The following is a 14,089-nucleotide window of genomic DNA, read 5'->3' as shown; positions in this document are numbered from 1 at the left end:
GTGGCATTTCATCCAGAATTTTACATCTCATACTGTGAGTTTTCAAAAGATTTTAGCTTTAGCTCCTCCTGATGCTGTGCTCATCCTATCTCAGGGTTATGTTTGGGGTTTTCTAACAAAACAAGCTATTTAAAGACATTGCATTGGCTCTGTAAGATTGTAAAGCACTGTATATCGTCTGACATGTAACATTTAATAGGAACTTTTTTTAATGATTAATCATTTAACAAATTCACATTGGAAGTTATTCTTAGTTGCAGCCCTAACAATCGGGCTGTATTCATATGATACACCTCTTGTTTGCTATGAAAGGGCTTCACAGCTTCACTGTTTCTTGTTTTTATTATCATAGACTAACTGGGAAATGGAAATATCTCTTAATATTCTGTCTACCTGTCATTATATTTGCATGTCACAACTTCCATGAAGCTCATATTGCAGCACAGACACTGCACTCTCTTGTCATAAACCTGGACAGGCCAGTACCGCTATGGAAATGAGTCATACTGTAGTAAACTTGTTTTAGTTTTTCTGGTGTCGTGTTTTTAGTTTTATGCAAAAAATCTCAACACGTTGTGTTGACGTGTTGCCTTTACTGAGATGCAGTTTGTATGAAGTGTGCTGCTGCTTCTTTAAACACTTACTTTTCTCTATATATCTCCAGTCCATGTGATAACGCTCCAGTAAGACTTGGTACCCACTGTGTTGTGGAAACCAACCTGAGCAGGTAAAATATCTGCTTCATACAATCTTTAAAATTAGGATATTATCTACTGGTGTTCAACATGTCATGCATAATTAAATTTGACATTTTCACAGGGTTTTGATGCCTTTTATTTTTATTTTTTTTAAATGTATTGTAGATCATGGCTATCACTGGAGGGACAGTGGAAACTCTAGATGAAATTCCAGCACATGTCTGGAAGGGTTTGCCGGACTGTTTGAGTCTCAGACCTTCTGCTATAAATCAAAGCCGCATTGGTGAGTACATAATGTGTCTTTTCTGTTTAGACAGCTACTGCAACCTTAACAACGTCTTTTAAAGACCATTAACATGTTGATTTGTCCTTTTGCATTTCATTAATGTACGAGTTTGAAAATGACTTCCAGCAGTCAGTGATAGTGGGCCACAGTGAGATCAGGCTGTGTTGGGGAATTCAGTTAACTTTATTATCAATCACCCTAAGGGGGGAGATTGTGGAAAGGGCAAGTGCAATACAATAAAGTTGTAAAAGAAAGGAAAGTAAACAATAAAAAAACAATTTCACAAATAAATCTACACTGTTAAATATTTAACAGCTACTTAAAAGTTGTCAGTGTTATTTTACCAAACTGAGCAAGATCATTTAACTCTTTGACCATTTTAGACTCTTTCAAAAGTAACAGCGCTTGGACTAAACTATTCACGAATCACTAATCTAATATTGTAACTAGGCATGGGACAGTATGAAAATTTAATGTCATGATTATCCTGGCCAAAAAAATTGCGATGTACGATATTATTGTAATCATAAAAATATGCTTAAAATTGCCGTTAAACACAGTTTGTGGATGGTGTGGATAGAAGTGATGAGTTGATGAGATGGCGGAGGGCAGTGGGCAGTGGATGAGGGTAGAGATGAAGATGTGTATGTGCAGGGTTGTGAGTTTGAATATGTGTGATACACCCCCAATAGCTAGTTTAGATAGTTTGAAATCTCATAGTATTGCCACACTTTTTTTTTTTTTTTGGGGGGGGATGAACAGGATTTTAGGATTTTGGAATGACTGGAAAGAGGCTCCCCCTTGTGGCAATTCAAAATATAAGTCATGAGATCAATAAAGGACTGTACCCTAGTGAGCTACAAGGCTTTTTCAAGTCAAGCCATTTTATTGGTATAATCATGAATGTCCTCATGATTATACCAATAATAGAAATTTACAGTGTTAAACTTATCGAGTGTTTTGCATTATGCAGTAATATAATTTTGTTTCTGTCTCCGTCAAAACCTCAACAAACTAACATGTTTGTCATCTCTATCTCCTGTCAAACATAAACTACACTGTCTCTGAACATTTTCACCTGTTTATCTCTTCTTTTCAAACTGGAAGATTGAGGCTACCACACATACAGATTTGTTCCAAACTGTAACCCTAAAAACACAATCAATCTTAAAGGTATAATATGTAACATTTACACATTAAAATGTCTAAAAACTACTAGACCTGTTATATTTTTGAGTTGTGTACTTCCAACAATAATAAAACCCAGAGAAATCCAGAACTTTATTTTAGGTAATAGTGAATTTCATTTGGTCACCTTTACCCTCTGGTTGCTTTAACTTCCATATAAACATTAGATACATCATCGTGAGGAAGCAAGTAGACGAACGCAATGTGAATAAAACTGAAATACGTTACCTCGTCCATGAACCATTGTCATGGGAAATGGTGGATTTTTAACAATAAAAAGAACTCCTTTAATCCCATTTTACTTCACAACATCATTAAACAACGTCTTTTGTTGATGTTTTTGAGGTGAGATACCCCACAGCAGCAGAAATTACACACAGTGCTCGTCATTCCAATCCTGAAGAACATTGAGTCTTAGGTTAAATTCAACATCTAGTACAGGATCTAATCTCAAATCTAACAGGCATGAGATGTTCATCCTTACTCTTTTCTTTTTAAGGTGTCTGGGCCACTCGGGTCATTCCTAAAGGCAAGAGGTTCGGCCCATTTGTTGGAGAGAAGAAAAAAAGGTCCCAGGTGACGAGTAACGTTTACATGTGGGAGGTACGTTAGATGCTGCTCCGCTAGCTTCTTTCCCTAAAATACTCACTCCAGGTCTGTGACAGTCGTTGCATAGCTAAGACGAGCCCAACTGCATTATGCATCAAGAGTAGTCAAAGTGTTGTCAGAAGAGTTCACATGTACCTTTTTAACATTTGTTGTTACCTGTAAATGTTTTAAAAATGTTATTAAATTACTATGACAGATGCTACCGATTATGTTTTCGCTCCCACTCGAGGTTGAGGTGACCCCATTCAGTCCCAGTTCTTCCAGAGTTGTCTCTTTGTACCTGTGTCCTGTAGGTTTATTTTCCTGCGCGGGGCTGGATGTGTGTTGACGCCACAGACCCCACGAAGGGGAACTGGCTGCGATACGTGAACTGGGCTCGCTCCAGTGAAGAGCAAAATCTTTTCCCCCTGGAGATCAACAGAGCCATTTACTACAAAGTTTTAAGGGTAAGTCAAACGGCGTGTAAGTCCTACAACCAAAGGGCACATGGGCTGAAGTGTAGTGAGCAAGTGGATGAATAAAGAGACTTCTGGGTTTGGATTGTTTCTGAGATAAAAGCACTAAGAAGTCAAATACTAAGCCTCCCTCATGTTCGTAAAACATTCAATATGATGTAGTCCAGTTCAACAACTGCAAAATACAAGCTCAATAATACACATATTGTTAATGAGTACCTCAGTGTCAGTCACAACATCATTATTATCTTTTTAAAGGTAGAATTACTGGCTGAACTGTTGTAATAGGCTGCATTAGGTTGTATAGCTGTACCTAATAAAGTGAACAGGTAGTGTATATTAATGTTGCATTCACATCATAAATCATTACACATTATCTGCTTTCAATAATAAAACGTATTGGTGCCATTATTGATGATTTTGACGATGTTATCAGATAAAATACAAATGTTGTGCTGTCTACCACTCCTAATTTTGAATGTTTGTTAAGATGTATTTTTATATTGTTATATTGGTACTTTTTACTGAAGTAAAGGATCTGGATAATGTCTAATACAGAGCACACATGCATCAGTCTGAAATGATTAACCTTGATGTGTTCATACGAAGCTTAATACACATTTAAGATCCATGCGAATCTAACAAAGAGGTTAAATTGGGTCGGTGGTAACTCCAATAATTGTGCAGACTATGGTTAAAAAAGACAAAGTCAAATTCCATACCCCCCCTAGACAGCTAAGATGCACAGTGGCCCAAGTATCCCCCCCCCCTTTGCCTCTCAGCAAGCCGGGCTGTGATTGGTGGCCGACCTCATCTCTCATTGTTGCAGCCTATCGGGCCGGGAGAGGAGCTGCTGGTGTGGTACACAGTGGAAGACAACCCGGAGATAACAGCTGCACTGGAGGAAGAAAGAGCCAGCAGTCAGAACAGGAAAAACTCACCCAGGGCGAAGCGAGGTAAGGCCCCTAACTGAACGACCGAGATGACATTTGTACCAGGGTCGAACCCCCCGGTGTGTGCGGCGCTCACACGCTGCGCCAGATTAGCCACCGATCGATTTGTTTTTGCAGCTCAGTCGAAGTTGTAGCTCGGCTAGCTCACCAATGAAGGCAGGCTAGCGGCGGCGGCTAACGTGAACGGTGGCGATGTGTGTGTGGGGCTTTTCTTACTTTCACACCCGACCTGAAACTCGTCGCTGCGGGCAGCTTTTAGCTCCGATTTACCGCCGATCGACCGACTCGTTGCCGTAAAAATACCCAGTTCAGCCGTTCAACGAGCATCTGAGTAACTTTTTGGAGCAGCTTTTCCTCCTCTGGGTCCTGACTGTGTCGAGGATGTGACCTTCCTTGAAGTGCCTGAAAGCATGAAAGCCATCCATCGGAGAGCCTCAACACTTGATGATGGCCTAGCAGGTTAGCTAACTAGCCAGCTTCCTCGTTCAAGTGCAAAGGGGGGCTTTAGGAGCGCAGGTATCGGAGAACAACGTTAAATATAGGCGGTGTAGCTTGTGGCGAGTGTTTTTATCATTTGGTTTCACGTTGTTCTGCGTCCAGAGGAACCAGTTCATCGAGTTGTCAGACTTGGTCTCGCATGCTAGCGTTAAGCTAAAGGGCTAGGTCTGAAGGCACGGACATCTCGGTGTTAATGCAGGAACAGATGGAGAACTGCCTGAAGTTATTTATTATGACTGAAAACTGATCTTATCGATAGGATGGGAAGAGATGTTATAATAGGTCGGCCTCGTGTTATAAGCCTGGTTTGATGGCGTTAACGTCCGTGGCATCAAAACAAAACCCCGGTAACTAAAATGACAGAAACGTCTTTTTTTTTGTTGTTGTTGTGAATTATTTCCGCGATAGATTAATGGGCAATGAAAAACATACAAAAATAAATAAAGAAAGATCTGTTATTAACTAATTGTAGGACTAAATCAACTTGGTTGCTTTATGTCACAATTACATCTGTCAGTATGAACTTTGGACATAATGTTTCCATGTTTTGTATCATGTGGGTAGTTCATGTAGAGAGGGGATAAAGGGACATTTGTAATAATATATATATTCAGTGTCTGCTATCTGATCTGTTAGTGTCTGGTTTGGATACCTCTTGTTTCACCTATCTGTCTAAAATCTCACAGGGGAATGAGACATTGTGTAGTGTGTTGTAATGTATGGCATAATGTTGTGTAATACCACAGGAATTCAACAGTCCTGTCTAGATTATACATCCTGTAGGTGCTTACAATTGTGATTTAGAGCCTCTTGACTCTCTATTTATATGTATTTAATCAACATATAAATATAGGCAACATACAGGAAGTCAAGTCCGTCCCTGAAATGTCTGTAAAATAAGGTATGAATTGAAAACAAACTATAAGAGCTGTGAGTTTTTAGCTTTGAATCGTTGTCGTCTTTAATTAAAAAAAAAAAAAAAAAAGTTGTCACATGTGTTTTGTATCATTTCTTGTGAGAAGAGCCTTATCACTTATCTGTACTGCAGTGTGGTGGCGTTTGACAGCCCTGTGCTGTACTGCAAAGTCAACCGTGATGAAGTTGGCCTACCTATGCTGCTAACCTCATCTTATATCATACATAATATAAAACAACATGCCTATTACCTAACGATGTATGAGTCGGTGTCCTTGCTCAGTGACTGCGGGATTTAAAAAAATAATACAGAAAAGGGCTGCAGCTGTTAAAAACTAGAGCAGTTAAATGATAAAAAATGTGAGGTAGTTGTGTTAACTGCTGCAGATTTAGCAGAATGCCTCGGACCATGCTGGTCAGATGACTGACCTGCAGCATGTGTTACTCTGGTATGAATTAGGCTTTGTAGGCCAGGTCAGGTGACCTTGTCGACACACTCCAATGATGAGGAGGTGCCAGGGAAGCCTCTTTAGTCACACAAGGCTTGGACATTTAAAATAGTGGCATAGTCTGACACTCAGTTCTCTATCTTGTTTATCAGTTGTCTTTTTTTAAATTACTGATGCATGAAAGCACATTATTTTGAATGCAATGCAAGGCTGCTTTAGGATTGGCTGCAAGGTTTATTCATACGTTTTAAATTGAATTTCAAAGCAGTCACTTTTTTCTTGCTGCTTTTTGATGTTGTAATTTGAGCACATGAGATGAAAAAGTAAAATGAGTTGAATTAATCTATAAGATTAGAATAATAAGATATGATTAAGAAATAATCATAGAGAGCTATTGTGGCCTAAAATGTGGTATTTGAGAAATAATACTGTGCAACTAAACATTTCCCATCTTCTTTTCCTGTTGAAAGAACTGGTTTAATGATGGTGATTTTTATTGGTGCATCGGTGAGGAGGATTCTGCTTTTTATTATTTGTGGAAAATGTTAGGAGATAGTAGTGACTTTTATACACATTCATATTTAAACCTGTGTTTGCTTTTGATCAAGCCTGACACAAAGTGATGTGTGTGTGTGTGTGTGTGTGTGTGTTTGCACTTGCAGCCAGAAGAAAGCTGCTGGAGAGAGCCAGACAGGCTGGTTTGGGTGGATTCAAGAAAACGAGTGTAACCAAACCTGCTGTCAAGGAGATGTGGGATGGGGAAGAAGGCAAGTTGACTTATTGTTATGGATAGTCGGCAAATTTACGTTTCTTTACCCACTCTTTCATTTAGCATTTCTTTGGTTAATTGAAATTCCTGAAATGGTTTGCACAACTTGACACTCCTGATAAATTGTTTACAGGTCTGAAGGAGGAGGATGAGAGGCCATCGACCTTAGGACCCTCCCAGGAACTCCAGGAAACCCATCCCATGGGAAGCACTGACCATGGAGATGTGGAAGACATGTCAGTAGTGATGATGGACGGGAGAATTGGGGATGAGGAGGATGAGGAAGAAGAAGAGGAGGAGGAGGAGGAGGATGACGAGGTAGATGCCGATAATTTGGAGGAACCAAGTGAAGTAAAGCAGCACACTGCTCAGCCCTCACTTGTGGCTGATTCCACGCAAAATAAGCAGCCTGGCCCATCGCTGACCCGTGGTGAAGAAAGCCATAAGGATTCACAGGGAAAGCTGGAGTCTTCCTCACTTGCAGGGCAAGAACCAGAGGTTGATCCTGATCCTGATCCTGATCTTGACCCAGACCCCGATGGTGACCTTGAAGGTGATCCCCACGGAGAGTCCTATCCGTGTCAGCACTGTGAGCGCCACTTCTCCACCAGACAAGGTCTGGAACGTCACAATCACATTCATGCCATCACCAACCAGCAAACACAACTGTTCAAGTGCCGCTACTGCAGTAAATCATTTGGTTCACAGGTGGGGAGGCGGCGGCACGAGAGGAGGCACGAGAGTGGGCCTAATAAAAAAAGGCCTGGCTCTCTCGCTGGGACTGCCAGTCTACTCAGTCCTGTGGTGCACACAGACGGTTCAAGTCCTGATTGCACCAGCCCAACTAGTAATTATATAGCCATAGGGTCCCAGTTTACAGGAGGACCTCTGCACAACTCTGAGCTTCAGAGAAAGGAGTTGGGGCCTCATGCCGACCGTCCATTTATCTTGGATGAAAATGGGGAGTCTAAAGAACTCCATCCCTGCAAGTACTGTAACAAAGCATTTGGCACACACACCAACATGCGGCGACACCAACGCAGAATACACGAGCGGCACTTGTTACCAAAAGGAGTTCGCAGGAAAGGCATGCTGCTGCAAGAAGCATCGGTGCAGCAACAGCCTGATGAGTCCCCCAGCACCAGCCCTCCGCCCGTCTACGTGCCCAGTGCGGACACAGAGGATGAGGTAGACAGGGATGATTACGCAGTTGACATATCCAAAAACATCTCTGAGAATTTGAGCTTCTACATTGACGGCAAGATTGTGTCTACCAGTTCCGTGAGCACCTGTGAGGTGATAGAGGTGGACTCCAGATCTGCAGCTCTGTTTGGTTTGGACACCGTCATCATCAGCCCAAATCAGATCAGTCAGGCACTGAAGGTGGAGGGTAGAAATAGTGCTGCAAAGCAAGTCTCCAACATTGGCCAGCCAGCGGCAAAAAGAAGAACATCAACACCCCCACTTATTCCCAGCCTTAAAGTGGAGACAGAAACGGCATCTTTCACAGCCTCTTCATCGTCTTCATCATCCTCTACATCTTCCTCATCGAACTTGTTAGTGGGTGGACTGTTCCAACAAGCTGCAGATTCATCAGGATTTCAACGAGAGAAAACTGTTTATCTCTCACCGAAGCTCAAACAGCTCCTTCAGACTCAAGACATTCAGAAATCAACCATTGCCCTGATAACAGAAAGCCAAAGACTGGCTTCCCCGCTGTCAGTCACGCCACTGTCGGGGGCTTCAGGCAGGTTTAAAAGAAGAACAGCCTCTCCCCCGTCATCTCCACAGCTTAGTCCTGCATGTAAAACAGAGAGCTGTAAAGCCGAGGTGGTGAGCTCGTACACCCTTAAGGTGCCAAAGCTGGAAAGCCACAGCGCGTCATCTCCTGGGAGCTTACTGGACAAGGAAGATGGAGACAGCCTTCCTGGAAATAATATGCAGGGCCAAACTTCTTCAAGTAGCGGTGGAAACTCCTGTAATCAGCAGCCCTTGGATCTGTCAAACTCAGTCAGTAGGAGGAGTGATAGCTTGAACAAGGTGCTTGGGGATTCGGCACTTGACTTAAGCTTGCATCGGAAGAGCAGTGTCGAGACTCCTGAATTAAAAGGAAGTCCAACACCACAGCCACTGACAAAAAAGAGAAAACCTAACACCAGCATGCTTGAAAAGGTGCTGATGAATGAGTATGTAGGTCTACCTTTGCCAGGAGACGAGGGCCCATTAAACATAAGTTGTTTTCATTCTCGGTCTCCGAATGTTTCATCAGAGTCTGCCCACCCCTCTCCGCCCTCTTTGACTCCCGTCACCATGAACCCATCTTCCCCCGGTACCTCCAGTGTGACATCCCCAACACCGCCTCCCCCTGTACTACCTACCATACCCTCTCCGCTGAATATGCCTAGCTCTCCTCTCTCTCAGCCTTCAGACCCCGCTGCACTGAGACCTCTTCCTGTCCTCTCGCCAAAAATGTCCCCGAGATCAGTTGAACGCAAGTCCCTGTCAGACTCGGAGGAGATTTTGTCAGCGGAAGAGAACCATATCCCTGAGCCACTGGACTCCCCGAAGACTCCACTTAATGATCCCCTTAATTTTTCAGCGAAATCAAGCTCTCCTATGCCAGTATCAGTAGATCTGCCCACTACAGAAGATGTTTCGCTGACTACAACTGGCAGTCTGCTGAATGGCAAAATGAACCAAAACCTTGATTCAGTAACAGAGAAATCTCTTGCTGCTCTCTCTTCCCAGCCAGAATCCTCACCTTCCTCATCATCTCCTCCTCCTGCATCACATGATACACCCCAATCACTGATTTCACAGTCCCTCCCACAGATTAAGATAAAAGAAGAGCCTCTGCACTGCGTAGATGAGCTGTCCGTCACGAGTCTTGCACCTCCGGATGAGTCGTCACCTCAACTTGCTGCTCCTGATAAACCGTCTGATAAAACATCTGAGGCGGAGGAAATCGACTCATCGTACAGCAAGACTTTTGTGTGTAATGTCTGCGAGGAGCCGTTTAACTCCATCAAAGAGCTCAGTGGACACATCACAGAGCATGCTGTGGATTGGCCCTTCAAGTGTGAATTTTGTGTGCAGCTGTTTGGGGATGCCCCAGCACTGCTCGCTCACAGGACAACACTACACGGAGTGGGCAGGATCTTTGTGTGCTCTGTTTGTTCCAAGGAGTTCGCGTTTCTTTGTAACCTCCAGCAGCACCAAAAGGATCTTCATCCGAATGAGACATGTTCACATAACACCGTAGAGAGCGGCAAGCTTAGGCCGCAAAACTACACAGATCCATCCAGAGCCAAAGAGGAGAGCAGTCCCTCATCACCAGCACCAGAGACGACTGATGAAGCTGCTCCACACAGTGACTCTGATTTAACAAAAGAAGAGCCTGATGTTAATGGTAATCATGCAGAGGACAAGGCAGAAGATCCCAATGAGGAGCTGTACACTACAATTAAGATCATGGCCTCAGAAGGAGCAAAGCCAAAAGGCCCAGATGTCCGCCTTGGCATTAATCAACACTACCCTAGTTATAAGCCACCCCCTTTTCCTTATCATAGTCGTTCCCATGCTGGCTCTGTGGCCTCAGCTACTAACTTCACCACCCACAACATACCACAAACTTTCAGCACTGCCATTCGCTGCACCAAGTGTGGCAACAGCTTTGACAACATGCCCGAACTGCACCAGCACATTTTGGCTTGTGCCAATGCTAGTGATAAGAAGCGCTACACTCCCAAGAAAAACCCCATTCCCCTCAAACAAATAGTGAAGAGTCCGAATGGAGTCGTGTCACCCTCAGCAGCCACTGCAGGTCAGAGTGCTTTCCGTAGAATGGGTCAGCCAAAGAGACTTAACTTTAATCAAGATACCGGTAAAACAAAAATGAGCGCCCTTAGTAAGAAAAAAAACCAGCTGGTCCAGAAGGCAATTTCACAGAAAAATAAAGCTGCCACTTTTGCGAAGAAGGCGACTGTTAAAGTTGAAGAAGAACAGGCCTCTAACGTCTGCCCCCACTGCAGTCGGGCGTTTACTTATCCTGCAAGTCTCAGTAAACATATGGCGGTCAGCTGTCCCATGAAGCCTGTCGTTAAAAAGGGCAAAAAAGGTCTCGCAGAGGTGAAAAAAGAGGCAGTGTCTGTGGTAGATAGACACAAAAATCTTAGGAAGAAAGCTTCATACTATGAAATACCGCAAACGGGGCCCGAGCCTAAACCCCTGGGAAAGACCAGAGCTCGTAGCTCTAGTGCAGCAGACCCTGAGCCTTCCCAGCCAGGCAAAGGAAAAGCCACGCTGGGCCGACTAAAGAGGCCTGCCTCATTCCCAGCACCAGTTTCTGTTCGCAAAAAAACTAAGAAGGGCCATGTTCAGTCTCTACCTCCCACCCCATCAGCCCCAGACACTCCCAGTGACACTGCACAGCCGCGGCCAGCCATGAGAATGCAGCGTATGGGCAAAGAGGCAGCACCCAAGAGATTAGCAGACGCCAAATCACCTCCACCCCAACAGCTGAAGAAGGAGGAGCGGTTCTCCCTTCGAGCAAGGGACAGAGTAGGTGGTCCAGTCACCAGGAGCTTACAAATGGCCAACACAGCTCCTTCTGCTGAGGTGAAAACTGAGGAACCACCAACTCAAGAGCCAAAAGAGACTCAGGTGAGACACTACCCTTTGTGTGTGTTTCTATGTATCTCATGTTTTGTCTTGTAGTGCAGACAAATTAGCCAGGCCAATATTGGCATATTGCAGATATATTGGGTGTCACTGTATATGGCAGCTGATAGGTGACAAGTATTTGCACTACAGAATTGCCAAAGATATGTTCAGTTTAGTAAGTGCCTCCATTACGGTCTGTCCACATAAATTGTGCTGACAATTAAATCTTTTAGCTGCAAATTGTCCAGCTCTGTTTCTGTCTTGGTCAGTATTCTTAAATAGCCGTTAGGGACCTTTTTATGAAAGGGCTGCTGGAGAACTGAGTTTTGAATTTATGAACAAATTACGGAGTAATAAGTGCTCATATATCATGTGTCTGTTTTTTTTTTTTTTTCTTTCTAACAAGTTCTTTTCATTTTATTGTACATTTTTCTGCCATCTATGTTTCTCAGTTAATCGTAAGGTCTATAAAACTTCTAAAAACAGCAAGAAATTACCGTCACGATTTCCAAGAGCATTAAAATGTCTTGTTGTCAAACTAACAGATATTTATGTTGAGATATGAAAAGCACAAAATTCTCACAATCTAGAACCTAACAGAGTTTCTTGTCAATCAACTAATTGATTGACTAATGGTTGCAGCCTGTGTAGCTCACCTTTTTTGTTTGTTTTGTGTGTTTACAGGAGGTGCTGATGAAGTGAGCCATGTGGACATTTGTTGAGCTCTTCCTGGGAAAGCGGCGCTCACCTCTCAGGCAACGCTCTGGACTAATCAAGGCACTGACAGCACTGAGGTTGACCTTTTTTGCGTGGGGCTTATTCACTCAATACAGTCTGCTTATCTCAACTGCCTTTGTTGGATTTAAGGAGGGAACTCTCTTTTATCTTCCATCTATGTTATGAACTGAACTGAGCCTTGATTTTAGCCAGCCTTGCAAAAAAAGGAAAAAAGAAACTGTAAATGACAATGAGTTAATATATACAAAATGAGTCATTACTTGACCCAAAACAGTAACATTAGGGCTCCGTTATGTTGGGAAGCTGATATATTGCAAATGGCAATCATGTATCAGTTAGGGTTAGGGAAACTTGTTTATTCTTCCGTTCCGTATTTTCCCTATTTGGTTGTTTAGATTTTTGGATGTTTCCAGAGTCTCTTAATGCATGTGCTGAATAGAGTATAAACTAGATTAAGCCAATTTCCATGTCTCTCCCAACGGGCACCTACTTCAGTTTATACATGATTTGCAAAGTATGTATGTTTGATTTAAATTTCTGTAGTCATTATATTGTAGAATATATCTTATTGGCATATTTTTGTTTGGGAAACAAAAATGAAAATGGCAGTTGTTTACTGCAGCAATTGGTCCTCAGGAACACTGTATACGTGTGTGGTAAGTATGTGTATGGTTATGGTTGGATGTGTCGGCCTGACAGCTATTCCTTTGGTCTAAATCTCAAGTATGTCTCATGTTTTTTTTTGTTTTTTTTTACTTGCTTTCTCAGACTCTTTTCTTTTTCTGAAGTTAGCAGGTAATTCCATTTGTAAAATGATGGGAATTATGTAGTAGTCTCTTTAAAACAATGTCCGTCTTGAACAGAGTTTTTAATGTCTCTCATTCAGCCCAGTGTTCTTGCAGCACTTTAAAACAAACTGCCAAAATTTTCGAGCTGGATCAGTAAGATTGGCTTAATTAAACGGTGAATAATGGAATGTATTCAGGTCTGTTGCGCTTTGCAGACGCTGGTAAATTTGTGCAAATCATTCATTTAAACCCTCTCTGTCAACAATTCTCTAAATTGGTTTTCTCCGTTAAGCAATTTGACGCATATAAATGACACATGAACCAACTTTTATATGCCAAAATGCATGATAATAAGTCAAATCCTCGAATAAATTGAATGCAGCAGTGTTTTGTATTTTTATTTTTTTCTGTCCGTTGTAACTGGACTTGTGAAAAGTTGTTTCATGTGTCGTTTTTTTACCATGCGACAGTGACTTCACTCAAAGGGTTTTTCAAAGTCATCTTTGTTTCTGTCAGTTTATATATTTGGTATATTTGGTATCTGTACCAATGAAAAGCTTCTTATTTTTAGTTTATATCCCCCCACTTTCTCACTCTTGACCTTATCCAGTTGTACCACAGAGATAGCAGGCAGTGCTTAAACGCTTGTAGCATGTTACAGGAAAGTAAATTGAACAATATGATTTGAAGCTAATTTATATTTCCACAAGAAATTTTCATGTTTTTGCCTTTCAGCATCAAGATTATGTATTTAAGGATGAACAAAGACAAAAATCCCGAATGACCTCAAGTAAAACATTGCTGTAATTGACATAATAAAAAAAAGTTTTTCAATTTGTGTAAAGCTTTTATTGTTTCTGCTTACGAGTTTTCCCTCTTACACCCCGCTCTGCAAGATGTGGATATAAACAGATAGATTGAATGGGTGCAAACAGTCTTCTAACATTGATCCAGACTATTTCCACCCATTAAATTTCTATCTTTAATAGAAAATGAGTTTTCAAGTTCATGATTTAATGTGCAATGTACTTCTATATTATAGTTTACTGGTTATGTAAACATCAAGAATTACTTTGTGCGT

At 42.1% G+C, this 14,089-nt stretch overlaps 1 protein-coding gene across 1 annotated transcript; it reads left to right on the top strand.

Annotated features, from left to right (window-relative positions):
• Nucleotides 1-866: 866 nt before the first annotated feature.
• On the top strand, nucleotides 867-13,848 carry prdm2b (PR domain containing 2, with ZNF domain b). The gene is made up of 7 exons (XM_035661744.1): nucleotides 867-981; nucleotides 2,672-2,775; nucleotides 3,075-3,227; nucleotides 4,066-4,192; nucleotides 6,714-6,818; nucleotides 6,954-11,482; nucleotides 12,167-13,848. Exons 1-7 carry the CDS (start codon nucleotides 867-869, stop codon nucleotides 12,182-12,184), a joined length of 5,151 nt encoding a protein of 1,716 aa, XP_035517637.1. The 3' UTR covers nucleotides 12,185-13,848.
• The last annotated feature ends 241 nt before the right edge of the window (nucleotides 13,849-14,089 follow it).

Source organism: Morone saxatilis, unplaced genomic scaffold (genome assembly GCF_004916995.1).
Source record: "Morone saxatilis isolate NCDOM2014 unplaced genomic scaffold, NCSU_SB_2.0 Contig18, whole genome shotgun sequence".
In the NCBI taxonomy this organism is placed as follows: Eukaryota; Metazoa; Chordata; class Actinopteri; family Moronidae; genus Morone; species Morone saxatilis.
This window is presented reverse-complemented; position numbering and strand designations above follow the sequence as displayed.

Coding starts and splice junctions, on each gene's coding strand:
- prdm2b (XM_035661744.1), top strand. CDS start 867: ATGGCTATCACTGGAGGGACAGTGGAAACTCTAGATGAAATTCCAGCA. Junction 982..2,671: donor TATAAATCAAAGCCGCATTG/GTGAGTACATAA, acceptor TTTCTTTTTAAG/GTGTCTGGGCCACTCGGGTC. Junction 6,819..6,953: donor GATGTGGGATGGGGAAGAAG/GCAAGTTGACTT, acceptor AATTGTTTACAG/GTCTGAAGGAGGAGGATGAG.